The following is a 16,973-nucleotide window of genomic DNA, read 5'->3' as shown; positions in this document are numbered from 1 at the left end:
ATGAGCAAAACCCCTCCACAAATACCAAAGGTCTACTTGTCAGTAAAGTCAGCTGGTTCCCAGCGCGACGGGTGGCAACCTATTGCCAGGGTTCCCACCCAAAGCGAGAGTGCTACCTGTCCGGGGATGTGCTCTTCGTAGCCCAGTCTAGAGGTGTAAGCGTCTTCTGCCCGCACACAGTCCATGGCGTGTTCTGCTTGTGGAGCTGTCCAGCTGTACACTTGGAAAGGAGTTGCTATCCTTTCAAACGGATGTCTCTGAACCCTGATTTGGGAGTGAAAACAATTAGATATTTTCCGAAGGAAGATTTGTAAAAGAGTTTTCCCTCTGCTGCAACACCAGCTTCTAACAAAGCACAGAACAAGACCAGGTCTCACAGGCAGCGCAGCGGGCTTTCGTTCACCAAGTCTGACAGCCCTTACTGACCGACCGGATTGGCAGCGCCTCCCAGCAGCAGTCCAGGGAATGCACTGGGCTCTCCTCATTCCTGTTTCCTCAGCTGCACCTCCAGAAATCCCCACCGTGTTCTCCACTCACCACAAACCAGGAGCAGAGGCAGGGAATCGCCACTCCCAGCCAGCCACCTCTGTTACTGGCTCTCAGCTTTCATTGCGGTCCCTAAGCATTGTATTGTAAAACAGGCCCGTAGCACACATCCACTAACGAAGTGAAAAAGCAAGCTTCACCTAATGGCCTTTGGTGTAATCTGTCTGCTCTCAGCAGGTGCCGGAGTCTCATCTGTATTTACTTCTGGCCCAACAAGCAATACAATATAATCATTTTTAAATGGCCAGATAGTCACACTGGTGGCTGGGAGGCCACTGCTAATTTCCAGCCCTTGTATAGTGTCACTTTCATCTTCCTAATGAGAACAGAAGCAGCACTTTTGAAAGCCACACAATGTGCCTGTCAATTTGCATCCTGCTGAGCTAAGGCAGTTCATTAAGTGGACTCTAAAGAATGACAGGCTTTTGCACAGGATCCACTGTCCTGGAGTAGAATAAATGGTCCCTCTAGCAAGGGCAGGAAAATAAAACAATCTATTATTGTTCCTTATTATTACTGTTAGAGGAACTAGAGGAAAACAAGCATGCATGAACATGTTTAAGATAATTATTCCTTCTCCACTGTAAGCCTGTGCAAAGCCCTCACGCGTTACTTTTCCAGATATTTTATGCTTCAGCTTTTATTTGTGTTCAGGGAGAAGCACCTACTGACCAGGTCATCAGTCATACCCTGCTGCAGCCCATGGCCCGCTTCACATCAGCTCCTTGCTGCCTGGCTAGCCAGGACATCATCCAGTCCCCCACAAGGCACGCAGCCAACGCGCTGACTCGGTGAGCAGACCCACCGCAGGAGCTGGTCAGCGCACCAGGATTTGCCCTTGCACGAAGGCTGTGAGTGAGCAGACGAAGCTCACTTACACACACCACAACAACAAGCAGCTCTTACTGCTCAAGATGACTTATACAGGAATTTTCCAGCAGCAGTTAGTGCGCTACAGGCCCACACACTTTCATAACTTCCGCACAGAAGGCCTACTAGCATGGGCCGAGTCCCATCAGCTCAGGCAGCTCCCCGTTTCGAGCAGGGGAAAGCCAGTGAGATCAGGGCGCTGCCACGAGGCCCCGTCAGGCACTGGGCAGTCCCTTGCCGCACAGACTCGTGTTCCACCAAGCACCCCCCGACCACCCACCCACCACGTGCACACACGGAGGAAGAGGGCGTTACAATCCCTGCTGTACGAGCGCGGCACCCAGCTCCACAGAACCAGCCAGGTACCGGGGCCTCACCAAGCAGCTTAACATCACGCTACCCAAGGGGATAGAGAGGAAAACGTTTGCTACCGTTTCTTCTGCAGAGCGGAGAAGTTTTTTTTGAAGGTAGGGCTGATCTGGTTAAGTAGTTCCACCAAGGAATGACTGAGAAAGCTGGGGTTTGCAGGTTTGGGATTGAAGTTGTATGCAGTAGACCTGCAAGAGGAAAGAAACGAGCTGTTGTCATAGCTGAGACTTGCCACCCCCCAGGAACTTGCTATACGAGTGAGAGCCTTCCCAAATAAGCACTGCATTAAAGGCCTGCGTAACACGTTGCTGTCTGTAAAACGGAGACCAAGTGGCACACAGGCAGAAGGACTGCAGGCCCCCCTCCTGCCCGGCTCTCACCAGTGGAGATGCAATCAGGAATTCAGTACCTGGACCCGAATGCAGTGGGCAGCAAATTTCATTCGGACCTTTCTTCAGCCACCACTAGGTTTAAGAGAGGCTCATATTTTTACAGGAAGGAAGGACTGATTTCACAAAAGAGCTTCCCAAACGCATCACAAGGGCCTCTGCTTAACAGAGAACCCAACTGGAATGGCACCAACAACACCAGGCAGCCAGAACCCTCTTAGGATACCGAATCTCCCTGCCGGAGGGCTGAGCACTGACCTGCCAGGGCCACAAGCACAGGCTCCCCTCCCCAGCTCACATTTTGCCAAGCCCAAGCAGGCCACTTGTTCCATGTTCTTCGTGCCACTTGCTCTCCATGGACCCATACTTAGATGTGCATCTCTTGACTTGTTATTTTTGACACACTTTATTTACTTATTAACAGATCTGGGAGAAAACCATAGAATAGAAACTGCCTTCTACAAGCCAGCTCAACACACAGCACTTTCCTACATTCTGCCCCATTATGAAAGGAAAGTGCTTTATCTTCATCTTCTTTTCAAATACGGCCACTGTTACGCTCCCAGGCACTGTACGGTCAGCTTTAACAGTCTCTCATAGACACTACAAAAAAAATTGCTAGTCAAATCCGTGCCGAGGTTACAAGGTGCTGGCGGACTGTTCTTCTCCTTGAGGGCAAAATGAGCTAGTTACAATGGTCGGGAAGGAATTCCCTCCCGACTTAAAATACTTTAACTAGTTGATGACATTATGGGATGTTTCAACTTTCCCTAAAGCATCAGGCATTTATCCACTGTGGAAAAATGGTACCGGGCATAACTAAAGAGCCCAATCCAGTATAACAACTCCTACAAACCCCATGTGAGCAGTGAATTCAAATAGGCCATTTTCCACAGGGAAGAAAAAAGAAAAAAAAGCAGCAGCATGTTTCTTTGCAGGTTCTTTTCCAGTTTGGTATTGCAAGCTCCCTCTTGCAGGGCCTGACAAGAGAAATCCTAGTTACTCACTGATTCAAGTAAAATCCTCTAGTGGATGCAGTGATACTGACGTGTCGATCCTCCACTGTGATCACGTATAAATACATGAGGTCCCCATGCATTTTCCTGTTGCCAGGTGGAGGGTTCCAGCCACTCATCGTCAATACCTTTAGGCACTGCAAAGGCTACAGAACACAACAGAAACATTTCCTGTCAGTAGAAATTAATACCCCTGTGTTACAGAGACATCTGATATACAAGCCAAAGTCCTTTTACCTGCTGCCCCTCTTGGTTCCAGAAACAGAGCTTACAAAAGAATTGGTCTCAAGAGCATAGCCTTCCCCAGGCTACTTGCAGTCCACTACTACGCTGCTGAGTTTGCTGCCTTTCACAAATAAGACAGGTAAAAACAGACATCCTGGGCCTTTGGGCTGCACAACACATGGATTTCTTGCTGTACTGGTTTTCAAATGGCAGCTTCTAAAACTGGAATCCAAGTGCAAGGGCATGGGAAACCTAAGCGTAATTCACAGCGATCTGCAGATCCTGCCTCCACGACTCTACAGAGGAACGCAGCCCTCCCTTCCCTGCCACCCCTCCCCAACACGGCCGGCCACTTTGTGCTCTGCGGATGTCCAGACCGTGTCCAGTGCTTTGCACACAAGCTCCTGGACTTTATTCTCTTGGCTAAGCAGTGCTATTCCAGCACTCATTAAGCATCAAGCAGAGCAAATCCCAAAGTCCACCTTCAGTGCAGCTCCCAATTCCTGAACACCACTTTGCTGCGAGGTACGTGTTGATAGCCATTTCGAGCACACAGGAGAACTCTACCTTCCAGTCTCTGTTCTGGGGCTGAAGGGCACACAGGGGTCTCTCTTTGCTACCTGGCAGGATATGTTCAGGAGGGGTGCAGTCAATTTGTTCCATTTCGGTACCTTTTTTCTTCCGTTTTCCACTGTCTGGAGCAGAGACACACAGAAAGTCAGTGCTGCAAGACAACACTTCATCCTCCAGTAATTATTCAAGCAGGAGTAAAGAAGTGCTCAGAGAGTTTCTCTGCACTCCCGAATGAGGCGGGACAGCTGATCGTCACAACGTGTTTTAATGAAGCAAGGAGTCAGGGGAATGAAAACTGACCGCACTAGGGAAGCCTTTTTGCCCCTTACCTCCCAGGTCTCCTTCAGTGAAGACGCTCAGGAATGACAGTGAGTTACAGTCCACGCCATTGAAAGCATCTGATGGGTCAAGACTCTTCAGAAGGTCCCGTATGTGACGCACATGTATCCTGGCTTCTCGCACTGTGTACGGCTCTGATAAACAGAAAGGGAGGAAATGAACTGGAATTACACAGTTGCTTACTACTGTAGCAGACAAGTCTCAAAAAGGAACAACAGGGAAGCGCTGCCAGGTAGCCAAAACCACTCCCTGCTTGTTCCCTCCCGAAGTCTGAAGGAACTTGCCTTCCACCACCTTTAGCAGCGAGCCCTCCTGCAGTCCCTCAATAGTTTTCAGCTCAGCGAAGTTATCGAGGACGTTGCCATCAAGCTGCAGAGAGAAGCAGGTCCGGTGGCAGGTATCTTCTCGGTCCATCAAGACTTGGTGGATCTCTTGCACCATCTCTTGAGGAGAGACCTTAAGAAGGCAACAACGCAGGCAGTTATTGTCAGCCAGCTGTCGGAAGGCTGCTTCCATCCCTGCCGGAGGACGCAGACCCCTGTGGCAGGGCGAGCCGCCCCAGCTCCAACCCCCAGGCTGGGCACCCAGAGGCGTCGCAGCCTGGTGCTGCGCTGAGCACAGGGCAGGGCTGGAGCGCAGCCAAGGAACCGAACGCGGGGGGAACCCAGGGGCTCGTCCCTCAGCCATCCCCACCGCGTGTTTGTGGCGAGGCTCTGAACGACACAAGCGGAGGACAGACCGCTTCCTCCGCTCGGTCTGCCCCCGGGCACGCGGCTCCTGACACACAGGAACCGCCCCGGCTCACGCGCCAGGGCTGCGCTCCTGCCGCCTGCTCTGGCTCCAGCACCACCGACGCTGCTCTTGAGCTATGAGGACTCAGGGCAGTTTACATAAGCTGCTGTAAACAGCATGGGCTGCTATTATTAGCCTATTAAAACTAACAGCCGAAGAGATTTAGAGAAAGAAAGAAGCTGGGCTGAAACACAGCTAGTTCCAGAGGGAACGTCACTTCACTGCACTCTCTGCTGGTCTTGGGGAGCTTCCCCCCGGGTTTAGGCTCAAAATGCCTCCCCCTGGAATGAAAAATGCTTCGTCCAAGTGGTTTTCAGTGCAGTATCGAGCTAAATCAGAGTATCGGCCAGGCATGTCAAAGCCTGTCCTCATCTGGCAGCACGTGTTGCCGCCCACGTGATGCCGTGCCGCATCCAGCAGAGCTCTCGGGGAGGGGAAGGGGAGGGGAAGGGGAGGCTGCATCGCTCCGTGAGCCCCAGGCAGGTGCCCGAGCTCCCCGAGCAGCGCGAGCGCGTGTCGCTGTGCCAAACCCAGCGCAGCCAGGAGGTGCATCGTGCCAAAACCTCTGAGAGGCGAGAGGTTTCCCCTTCCGGAGTCAGGCCCAGAAGTCATGTTTACACCTCCCTCCTTCAGAACAGCCCAGCAGTGGGAACGCCACTTCCCCTGTGCTCGGATCCGAGCCCCGTGGAGAACGATGAGGGGCAGCTCCCCCTTGCCGAGCTGCCCCTGCCCCCGTCGCCTCCCGTACCCCCCCCCCAGCCGGCTGAAGGGAGGCCGGTACCTGCAGCGAGAAGGGCTCTATCCCCGGCGCGCAGATCTTGACGGTGAATCCCGTGTCCTGTATGACAATGACCTCCTGGTCGTTCCCATCTTCCCCCGCGTCGGGCTCCTCGTGGCCGTTCTGCCTGGCGTCCTTCTCGCCCCTGAGGCTCTCGTGCGGCGCACTGCCGTTCATGAGTGCCGTGCCAGACGGGTGCTCTGCGGGGAGAGGGGGGTTTAGAGCACGCGGGGGAGACCGGTTCCAATGACACCGCCGTGCTCCGGCCACGCAAACGTTTCATCCTGCAAGTGGTGTTTACTAGAGGTAGGTGTGCCGGGCCCTGCCCTCCTGCCCCTCAGCACAATTAGCGCGCTCTCGCTCCCTGCAGGGTTTGCATCTTCCACAAACCCCGTGCGGAGGGGCGGGAAGGAAAGCAGGAAGGATGGGTCAGTGTACAACGCGTTCGGCTTAGTCTTAAGAAGCCTCTTAATTAAAAGAAGCGGGGGTGTGGCGCCCTGCAGCCCGCAGGCAGCTGTAACCCCTGCACCAACACGTCGCGCAGCTCCCAGCGCTCCTCCTGGCGCGCTGCTCGGCGGGGGGGGGCTGCCGGGCTGCTCCCCGGCACCAGGCGCTCCCACCCCCCGCGCCCAGCCGCCCTGTGCCCCCAGAACGCCTCACAGCGGCCCCGGGGCGCCAGCGAGGCTCTGCCTCAGCACTTGTAGTCGAGGCAGGTGACGACATCCCCAGCACGCGTTTAGACGGATGCACCCCCGGGATGGGGAGCACCCCACACCTCCCTGCCCACTCCCACGAGGGTTTGCTCTCTTTGTCAGCCAGGTGGAGAGCAGCAGGGAGCAGATACGGTCTAGGAAGCCGCAGGTCTCCTGGCACAGCCCGGACCCACCGAGCTGGGCAGGGACCAGCACGTCGCTGCGCCGAGGTGCGGGCAGGGCGAGCTCCAGCTGGTGCCATGGGAGGGCTGCCCGCTATGGCCCGGGGAGCAGGGCCCCTCCGACCCGCGCAGGTCTCAGCACAGCCGCCCCCCCCCGAGTACAGCCGTGGGAACGGCCTCGAGAGGCTCCTGGGGTCAGCGCTGCCCGGAGCCGGGGGAGCGCCCGAGGCTGCGGGGCGCGCCGCGCCGCCCTCCTGCCAGCTCTGACAGCCAGCGCTGCCCCAAGTCTGGGAACAAGAAGCCAAACCTGAACCAAAGGAAGAGCGGTCGTCTGGCAGGTAAACACTCTGCTTTAACACCAGCGATGCTTTTTCAGTTGGGTTTTACAGATCAGACACATTTTGATGAAAACAGCATGTTTTGTTTCAACCCCAACTCGCAGCAGCCAGGTGAGCGTGCCCGCAGCACGCGGCGACGCTCGGTGCCCCAGGGCCGTGCTGCGGGCAGCGAGCACTGAGCCGTAACGCCGTGTTCTCATCCCTGCTCCCGAGCGCACACAAGATTAAAGTGTCAGGAGAACGGGCTAAGCCCAGGAGAGGAGGAGGTGGCCCGGGCACTGCTTCATGGGGAGCAACAAACGTGCACTCGCCTGAGCTGCATTCAGCCCGGTGCAAAGGCTGAGCAGGAGGATTACGTTTCATCCTTGCACCTGCACGGCGAGTACGTGCCAAGGTGACAGTCACGCTTCCTATTTATAGGGAGCCTACAGATGTGGTGGGCACCTCGTGAGCCAGGCAGACAGCCCCGGCACGAACCGGGATTTGCATCTGCGTCTGAATATTGCTGACTGCACACAACGGGACGGGGTCAGTATGACGGACCGTGGGGAGTTTTTGTTAATAACTAATTAGTGGTCACATAAATCTTCTAAACCAAAGTCAGTCACTAGCTTCCTGATGACAGATGTTGCAGCAAAGCAGCCTGGCACAGAGGGTGGGAGAAGTGACAGTACCAAGGGAATGTGTTTCTGCCTGTGAGCTCCGGTTCCATTCACGGGCACAGGTCCTGCCCTTCCCTCCCCACAGGCACTTCGAGGCGCCGAGAGCCCCACACGGCCTCCTTGCTGCGAGGCCTGAACGCCTCCGGCGGCACGGCAGAGGCACAAACAGCAAACGAGGCACCGAAACAGCAGCCGGGCAGCCCCACGTCAGCGTCACTGCAGCACCCCCGGCAAGCCACCAGCTACGCCGAGAGCCAGCGACTGAGACCCAGCTCGGCCGCCACACAGGGACTGAGCGACACCGCAGTGCCACGGAGGCCAGGCTTTAACCTTGAGACCCAAGCAGCAGCGAGCCCAGCTGCTTGTGCCCAGGAAGCCGGGGAAGGGACAACAGCCGGCCCAGCTGGGCCCCGGCCCCCTTCCTCACCCTCATCCTGCTGCGAGTGAAAACAGAACCTGTGTCCCCTCCCTCCTTCCTCCCCCCCCATCCCACGACCGTACGCAGCCACCCTGACACCGCCACGGGTGTGGAGGGGCTCCAGCTACACGAAGCCCAGCAGAGCACCACTCCAGCGAGCACCTAGAGGCGGGAGCTTCCTCTTCTTCCTCCTCTTCTGGGGCTGCCTGCAGGGCAGCACGAGCTCCACAGGGCCGGGGCCCCCGCTCAGCCCGCCGCCGGGGCCTGCGGCGCGGTCACTCTGCGCAGCGCCAGCGCTCGCGTCCCTGCTCCCGGACGCCTTCTCCCCGCAGAGCCCGGGCGGTGTGACCGTCTGCCGGACGCGGGGGCTTCTCCCCCCGCCTGCTGGCTCCGCGCAGCGGCCGGGGCCAGGCCGCGGGCCGGGGGGAAGCACAGCACGGGCCGCGCCGGGCCCCGCGGCCGAGCCGCCGTCCTCAGGTTTCACGTGGCTCTGGCAGGCCTCAAGCGGCGCGGCGCGATCTAACGGCCCCGCCGGCCCTTCCTCAAGGTCGGCTGGAAGGACGGCTGCGGCACGCGACGCCCCTGGCCGCCGGGGCGGGCCGGCAGCACCACCGCCAGCTTCCCAGCAGCTGTTATCGCAGGCCGTCACTGCTGCTTCTTCGCCCTTGGCCTCGGGCGAGTCCTGGATGCGTTCGGCACGTTTCTGCAGGCTTCCCACCGCCGCCGCACTGGGGATGACGTCGGGGTATGGCACGGCGCCCCGGGAAGCTTCCGGCACGTCGGGGGAGCCGGCGCGGCTCGTGGGAGGCTTTGGTAAGAGCGGCGACCGCTCATCGGGCGAGCTAAAGCTGCGTGTCTGGAAGATGAGGTCGGTGACATGCCTGCAGCAGTTCACAAAAACGCTGTTCCCCATGATTATAAGCAGCCTGGCTCACACAACACTGGATCGGAAAAGTTAGTTTTGTCTGCAAATGCCTTTTTGCACACATATATTTAAGTCCCCACAAGGCGAATTCTTGCTCACCCTCCCTGGTTCGGGTCCGTTCACGTTTGCAGACTCTCCGAAGAACCTTCTTACGTGGTCCCGAGGTGAGAGGGGGCACAGGACCAGTGCGGGGCTCAGCTCCGCATCCCGGGGGTGCCGGAGCACACGCCCGCGCCTCCTGCGCAGGCTCTGCTGCTGGCCTGGCAGCAGCTCTCCCGACGTCCCGCTCAGTGACCTTCACCCGCCGCACATCTTCGCCCCGCGGCAGCCGCTGAACGCTCCCGGCTCTGCCCGGCGCCCCGGCAGCGAGCCCGCGAGCCTCCGGCCGTGCACGCACCCCCCAGGCGCTGCAGGCGCTCTCTAAGAGCAGACGCTCGCCCGATCGCTTCGGTCCCCGAGCTCGTTATAAATAGACGGCCGGTATCAAGTGCTGAACCAGTGCAGCATGGGACAAGCGTTAGAGCTCCCCAGCTCTGCCAAACTCGTAGGGAGGCGAGACGCGTTGAATTACAAGGAGGGCACTCTCTGTGGCCGCCTCGGCTGGGCACGGCCGCCCATACTGAGCAGGCAGGCATAAAGGGCCTGGGCAGCAACTACCAAGGCGTTCCCAGACACATTTTCTGTCCTCTCACGCTGCTCCATTGTACCAAACAAGCCAAAAAACCACACGGACAGCTCCCCTCAAACCACTCCTCTCTGTTATTTCAGTAAATCCAACAACCGGTGCAGGGATTACAGAGCCCGAGACTTGTGCAAGCGACAAGCGCTGGTGAAACCCGCGGCCCCTGCGCGCACCCAGCCAGCACCGCCACCATCACGCACAAGCCTGCCGTGCGCACGGCGGCGCTGCACGTGCGGGAAGGAGCCCACATCTCCACCGAGAGGAAGAAAAGTGCCACAGCCCGAGTAGAAAAAGAAAAAAAAACTCAAAACCAGAATGAAATCAGGACTACAGAGCCCGCGTAACCACCTGCCCAGCGCCAACACCCGGACAAGGAGACTCGTCTCCGAAGGAGGCCCTGGGAAGGCTGGAAGCTGCCCCAGAGCCTCGTGCTCCGGCAGCCAACCTGCCAAGGGTTGAAAAGCAGACCGAGAGCTCTCCGGTGCAAGCCAAACCCCTGGCTAGCTTCTGTTCTTCTCTTTAAAGAACAGAGAGAGGAAACAGAAGAAGAATCTCTCCCACTCGAATTCACGTGAGCGCGGGGAGTTACCATCCCAGAAAACAGCAGAGTCCCGGTTAGGGCTGGTGTTCTCTTCTCGTTAGAGCTGCTCTCTGCCAATTTCACAGCGCAGGAGAAGGGTAACCTTGAAATCCCTGGTAGCAAGAGGTCTCTCCTGTCCTCGGGAGCGAGGATCGGGTGTCAGGTTACATCGGCATCTAAACCAAAAGTTTCTCCTGATGGTTTTTGAAGGAGTTTAATGCTCTGACAGCTTCAACCCTCTCCTCACCTGCAGACCGCAGCACCATCCAGGTGCCCGGCAGCCTCGGCTCCCCTTGGAGCAGCAGCTGAGGTTCGAGTGAAGACGAGCCCAAATTCAGTTTCGTTTTAAAGCAGATCAACTGAAGTACAATTTGCTGCAATTAATTAGATCACTAAGTTTAATGGCGCTATTTATGCTTAAACAAAGTTTACTTTTCCCTTTAATAGTCACATAAACCCAGCCTAATGAAGCAGCTATTGTGCTCATCAGCTGGAGACACCCGTTTCTCCGAGGAGGAGGCCGGGTCAGATGGGTGGCTGACGCTGTGCAATGGTTCACATGCGATGATCTGCAGCGATAAAAGAAATTAAGAAAAAGCAATACAGCACCAGCCTGCACTAGTGGCGCAATGGGATTTTAGGATGTGGAAATAAGACTGCCAGCATGCCCTGTGCTTGGGAGGCACACCAGGCAGAAAAGCTAAGCCACCCATACTCAGACGGGATTACACGCACCCCTCCCACTCCCATCTTCCCACCTCCTGCGGAGTGCTGACACTGCCAGGAGCGCCGAGCGCAGGCTGCAGCAGCTGCAGGAGCGTGGCGAGGCCAGCACGCGGGGCTTCTGCTGGGCAGCGCTGCGAGCAGGGCAGGAGGCGCGTTCGGGTGCCACGCAGCTGAGCGGCACTGCCTCCACCTAAGCCGAAGGAAGCGCAGCGCAGCACGTGCTAGCTTCAGCACGCGAAGGCCGCTGCTGGTCTAGCGAATGCAAATTAAATTTTAGCCTAACAATAAATTAAACAAATAGCTTCCTGAACCCAAATAAATTGACTAAATTAATAGCCGTTAGCATCGCAGAGAGCCCTAGTGGAAAGGTCTCGGTAGGACAGCCTGCCAGGGAGATGGGACACGGCACAGATGTGCCTCCCACATCCCCGCAGAGGAAACCACAGCTTCCCAGAAACTTTCGGTGCTCCTTTAGCACAACAAGCACTTCTTTTAATAAGAGCCCACAGTGAAGCTTATAGCTGCTCTCCAGCCGTCATTAAACTCAAATTGGCTTTAACCCACCTGTGGGAAGAGCTGTAAGCACTGCCCTTATTTTTCAGCGGCTTCTCAACACCCAGGTTTGGCTGGCACGGGGACAGCAGCAGGCTGCACTTTGTGGCTGCCTTCGACGATGGCCCCGGCCCCGCTGCTCTGCGGCCCCACGGGGACCACCCGCCCCACGGGGAGTAAGCGGGGACACTGCTCAGCCCTGCGCACCCACAGCCAAGTCTGGCTGCATAGACCTAAACAACATCAGCCACATTCCAGTCTACTCAAGAGTCTGTGGCTTTTTGTATTCTCCTGAAGCTGGGACATCTGCACTGCAGCTGCGCCCCAGGGCGCTCCCGGGGTCCCCCAGCGGCTGGCTCGGGCGCTCCAAGCCAGCAGGACCTCGTGCCCTGCATCTGGCAGCTGCAGTACCCGCGCTCGCTCTCCGCGCCTGGGAACTAGGCTTAAGCCCATTCGTATGCCTTCTGTCCAGCCAAAGCTTTGGAAACTTAGTTCTGAAACTAGCTGGTGAGGTGACTGCTGCAGCAACGTGCTCCTCAAGCACCACAGGAACCGGGAGCAAAGACTGGACAAAGGGCAAAGATCGACACCAACCAAACCGTCCGTAGCGCTGTGAAACCGCCTGCTGGATTCCCAGAGAGAAGAGCTGGTCAAAGCAACCCCATTTCAGACATGCCAGGAGTAAGTCAGTATTTCCCCAAGCACGTGTATTTTATTCTGGTGTGTACCTTAGTTTCAGGAAACTACTGAAACACCAGGAGCCCAGGACAGGTAACTACCCCAATAAACTCTGCATGCAGCCGACCAACAGATCATCGGGCTCCAAGACAGAAGCACCGAGCTGGGCAGCAACGCTTTGTTTCAGAAAGGCCCCATTAACTTCAACGTTACTGGGACGTACGGAACCAGTTGCTGCACTGCCCCACCGGCCCTTCCCCTCGGGGCTGCCCCAGCCGGAGCCCAGCAGCAGCAGGAGCCCAGCAGCAGCAGGAGAGCCGCCCGCTTCCAAGAGGCATCGGCACCGCCGCCCTGGGAACAGCCGCGCTCCGTGCGAGTCCTGCTCCCGTGGACTGGTTTTACTTCTCAAATGCAAATAGAAAAACGCATGAACTTCAGACCTTTCAAAGCTTCTAGAAACAACAGCTTTCTAGTACAACCGACAGAGCGCAACGCGAGGAGGCAAACGGAGCGCTGCCAAGTTTAGTCATTTACAGACGGCTAAGACAAACAGCTCTCCGCAACGCAAAGCTGTTGTCACTGGGCATAAGGCAGGTACGCGGCTGCATTTCTCTGCGTGCATGTTCCTGACCTACTTCCACTCTTCAGCTAGGAAACCCAGGAGCAAGGCTGCCTGGGCAGGGCAGCGAGCTTCCAGGTCTGCAAGGGGCACCTCGACAGCCATCCCGCGGGCAGAGCGGCTCCGGGCATCATCCCCTCGGGGGTCCCTCCCCAGCCTGCCGCTCGGGTGCCGTGTTTGTCATGGGCCTTTCCTTAACCCTGCAGCGCTGAGCAGATTTCTCTTGCAGGAGATTCTTGCAGATTTCTTCCTCCAGCTCTCCCTCTGAAGTCTGTTACAACCGCACGTTAGAAAACCCAGCCGCCAGCAGTTCAGTCCTTCCCAAAACACCAGCAAACCTCCAAGGTCAAGCGACCTGACAGCCACAGCAGATCCCCAGATTAACAATCAGCGCTCTGACCTTGTCACCAACGGACAACTACGCTCGCCTCCACAGCAGCTTTCCCATCAATACCTTCGTTCTCCACCCCTGCAACAGAAAAGGTGGACAAATACATGGGGGGACGGGGAAGAACAGAGACAGAGGGACCTAGTTAGAAACAGCAGATCTTCAGGCGAGGCAATGATGAAAAGGATTTTACACCAAGCAGACACACCACTGAACCTGCACAAGACGAGCTTGTTCTAAGGCAATGACAACTGCAGAAACAGAAATAATCCAAAAACGCTGCACACAACTGCTGCCTTTTGATCTTGTGCTAGTTAACAAGAAAGGTAACTTAACCCGTAACTGCCCCTGACAGCAGTCCCTACAGGTAGCTAAAGCGTTCACGCTTCTGTGTTTCTGCTCTCAGAAGGAGAGAGCAGCCCCGGCACTGGTGTCTAGCTTGGAGGTGGAGAGAAGCAGCCGGCAGCCCTCTCGCCCTTTAAGAGGCGAGGGCACTCCTCGGGTCTCGATGCCTACCATCACAGAACGCGTTTCCTCAGCGAGGAGCCCGCGAGGAGCCTGCCCACAGCAAGGCCGCAGCGAGTGCCTCCTTCGGGCAGCGCAGCACGCCCGGACCGGAGCCGCGGGCAGGCAGCGGTGGGCGCGCAGAACCGGGCGCTGGCCGGCCCCTGCGGAGAGGCCTGGGAAGCACGAGCCGGCACTGCCGATGCCGACAGCCCCCTGCACCAGGGTGGGGGCGACCGGCTGCAGGCCCCCCCTCCCCACAGAACCCCGGGCGCCTGCCAGCTTCATCGCGCTAACACGGGGAGGATTTTTCCGCCTCCCTCCCTCCCTCCCCCAGCAATCAGCTCACACTTTGAACAGCAGGGATTACGCGGCGTAACTTTTTAACCCAGTTGCTGGAGCTGCACACTTGGCACCCATTAAAAAACAAAAAAAAAACAGTGCGGGGGGGGGGGGGAGGCTCTCAGCGCTGCATTCCCCACACACTTGAATTACTGCCAGCCTGCTCAAACGCCAATGAACTTTGCTTTAGGTGACAAACTTCAAAAATTCACCTCGCCACCATAAAAACAGGGGAGGGAGGAAGCGGCAGGTCACTCGGCAGGTCACTCGCTCGGTCAGTGTGAGGGGCTCTCTCAGCCACGACGAAGGGCAGCCCCGGAGCACCGGGTTTTTACCCTTCTCTTGTAAGATACAAGATCAGAGAAACAGGCTGAGCCCGAGAGCAGTGCTCAGGACAGTAACTCCTTGGAGACAAACCGCACCACGCTCAGGAAATCCCAGACCCCCCGGAGCCCGACACAGCCGGGCCCGCAGCCCCCGCGGGGACAGGGCACAGGACCTGGGACAGGAGCAGGACACAGGACAGGGCCAGGAGGGCCGCGCCTCATCCCACACGCGGCCACCCGGCCTCCCTGATGTCAAGCTACAGCAGCCTGCCAGGAGTTAAAACACGTTGCTTTCAGGCAAAGCCTCCCGTGCGCCGTCTGCCCTTCCCAGGAAAAAACAAGCGCTCGTGCTTGAGCGTTCCCTGCTGCGCTGGCGATTCTTGCATTTCAGTTTCCACAAGGCCTCCCCTGCCCCTCGCCCATCGCCGAAGCGGCTGCCGGTGCCTGGGAACGCGGGCACCAGCGAGCAGGCCGGAGGTGCACGCACCGTGCCCGTGGCTGGCGGCCCGCAGAGAGCCGCCCGGAGAAGCTCCCTCCGGCAGACGGAGGCCGCCGGTGCCGCGGCCCAGGCGGGAGGCGAGGCTGCAGCAGCCCGGTGCGGCCGAGCCAGGCCCCGGGCCCCGGCCGGCAGCAGGGCCGCGGGCAGGCCGGGGCCGGGCGCTGCCGGACGGGCCCCGGCGGCCTCCCCCGAGCGGGGCCGGCCCCGGCCCGGGCTCCTCCGCGGCGGGGCCCCGGGGAGCGCCCGAGCAGGGCCCGCCCGGCCCCGCGGCCTCCCCCGGCCGGAGCGCGGGGCCCTCAGCGGCCGCCCCCGGCCCCCCCGCGGCCGCGCCGCGCCGCGTCCCGCTGAAGGTGACCTTCACGGGGCCGGGGCTCCCCGCGCCGCCGCGGGCAGGGCCCGGCCGCCCCCGCCGCCGCCCGGCCCCCGCGGCCCGCCCGGGCCCGAGCCCGGCAGCGCCGAGCCCCGCCGCGCGGCCCCGCCGCGGCCCCCGGCCCCGAGCGCCCCCCCCCGCGGCGCGGCGGCCCCGCAGCGGCCCGGGCCTCGCCCCCCGCCGCCCCCGGGGCCGCTCGCTCGCAGCCGCCGCCGGGGCGGCCCCGGGACCCGGCCCCGCCGCGGGGAGCGGAGCCGGCGGCCGGGACACGGCGGGGCGGGCACTGCGCCCCCCGCCCGCACCGAGCGGGGCCGGCCGGGCCGGGCCGCCACAGCCCCGGGCCCCTTCCCCGCGCCCGCCCCGGCCGCGGGGGGAGCGGCGCCCCCGTCCCGTCCCGTCCCGTCCCGTCCCGTCCCGTCCCGGCGCCGCCAGGCCCGGCCCCGCGGCCCCGCGCCCCCGCCAGGCCCGGCCCGGCGCCCCCTTACCGGGGCGCTGCTCGGCCTCGGCCGGCCTCCTGCCGCGGGGCCCCGGTTCCTGCTGCTCGGCGCCCTGCGCGGCCGGCACGGCGGCCGGCGGCATCTCGTCCGCCTTGATCACCATGGGCGCCCCGCGCCGTGCCCGCCGCGCCCGCCGCGAAGGACAGCGCCGCTCGGCCCACGTGGTGCCGCGGCCCCGCCGCGCCGTGCGGCCCGGCCCCGCGCCGCCGCGCCTTAAAGGGGCCGCGCCGCGAAACGCCACGGGCCCGGGCCCGGCCCCGGCCCCCGCGCAGGCCCCGGCCCGGGCCCGGCCGGGAGCGGGCGGCGGGCAGGGCCCCTGAGCCCCCCCCCGGCCCGTGCCCCGGCAGCACGGTCAGGCCCCGTGGCGCGGCGCTGCCGCCGGAGGGAAGCGCGGCTGCGGCCGGGTTTGGGGCTGTGCGCGAGGGAAGGGGCAGGTTCCTGCCGCGAGCCGTGCGGTGCGGCCCCGCGCTGCGGCCTCCGGGCGCCCCGAGCAGGCGTTCTGGGAGGCGCCGGGTTAAAAAATAAAGCCGCGGACGTCGGCCTGGGGAGTAATGGGGTCGTGTAGTAAACCGCGCGCCCAAATAAAGCGGCGCTTGTCAGACCGCTGGCGTCCGTCCCGCACAGCGGCTCACCCCAGCGCGAGCACAGCCCGCTGCTGTTCGCCGCCGAGCCGCACACGGAGAACGGCTCTGCTCCGGCCAGACCGCAGCTGCGCCGGGGTGCTGGGCCCGGGGGTGCTGGGCCCGGGGGTGCTGGGCCCGGGGGTGCCGAGCCGAGGGGTGCCGAGCCCAGGGGCCCGGCCCTTCGCCCGCCGCCCCGCAGCCTGCTGCAGCCCCAGCGGGGGCCGGGACGCCGGCAGCCCCTGCACGGCCTCGAAACGCTCCGGGAGCAGGGCCGGGGCTCGGCCCCGCAGGGCCCCGATGCCCCCGCTGAGGCCAGCGGGGCTGAGGCTGCAGCTCAGCACCTGCCCCGGGGGAGCAAGTGTCGGGGCACGCAGACACAGAGAGATCCAGGGGGTTCCCAGGGCTTTGTGGTCGCGTTACTGCTCTAATTGCAAGGACAGGGAAGCGGATCGTGTTTTGGAAGCTGAAATTCC

The 16,973-nt window shown here is 60.4% G+C and overlaps 2 protein-coding genes across 6 annotated transcripts in view; both read right to left on the bottom strand.

Moving 5' to 3' along the window:
* Positions 1–16,072, bottom strand: part of CLUH (clustered mitochondria homolog) — a 35,652-nt gene extending 19,580 nt beyond the window's left edge. The window contains exons 1-8 of the mRNA XM_083805874.1: positions 15,866–16,072; positions 5,901–6,097; positions 4,612–4,783; positions 4,318–4,461; positions 3,983–4,110; positions 3,182–3,336; positions 1,848–1,973; positions 117–264 (exon numbers count right to left, since the gene is read on the bottom strand). Of these exons, the coding sequence (XP_083662000.1) occupies positions 117–264; positions 1,848–1,973; positions 3,182–3,336; positions 3,983–4,110; positions 4,318–4,461; positions 4,612–4,783; positions 5,901–6,097; positions 15,866–15,980 (1,185 nt within the window). The 5' untranslated portion in view covers positions 15,981–16,072. The remainder of the gene's footprint in view (positions 1–116; positions 265–1,847; positions 1,974–3,181; positions 3,337–3,982; positions 4,111–4,317; positions 4,462–4,611; positions 4,784–5,900; positions 6,098–15,865) is intronic.
* LOC310884309 (uncharacterized protein) lies at positions 7,892–15,182 on the bottom strand. 5 transcript variants are annotated; one of them, XM_083805915.1, is made up of 5 exons: positions 12,964–15,182; positions 12,383–12,733; positions 11,667–12,279; positions 11,135–11,354; positions 7,892–10,945 (listed from the first exon to the last, which is right to left on the bottom strand). In XM_083805915.1, the coding sequence occupies exon 5, from the start codon at positions 9,100–9,102 to the stop codon at positions 8,314–8,316; it is 789 nt and encodes a 262-aa protein (XP_083662041.1). In that variant the 5' UTR covers positions 9,103–10,945; positions 11,135–11,354; positions 11,667–12,279; positions 12,383–12,733; positions 12,964–15,182; the 3' UTR covers positions 7,892–8,313. The 5 variants fall into 5 exon arrangements, with proteins under 5 accessions (XP_083662041.1, XP_083662039.1, XP_083662040.1 ...); XM_083805913.1 differs by having other exon boundaries at positions 12,383–15,182; XM_083805914.1 differs by having other exon boundaries at positions 11,135–12,279.
* Positions 16,073–16,973: the final 901 nt, after the last annotated feature.

Source organism: Anser anser (assembly GCF_964211835.1).
Source record: "Anser anser genome assembly, chromosome: 20".
Lineage (NCBI taxonomy): Eukaryota > Metazoa > Chordata > Aves > Anseriformes > Anatidae > Anser > Anser anser.
This window is presented reverse-complemented; position numbering and strand designations above follow the sequence as displayed.

Bases quoted from the DNA above. Each gene is read 5' to 3' on its own strand.
- LOC310884309 (XM_083805911.1), bottom strand. From the start codon at position 9,102: ATGGGGAACAGCGTTTTTGTGAACTGCTGCAGGCATGTCACCGACCTC.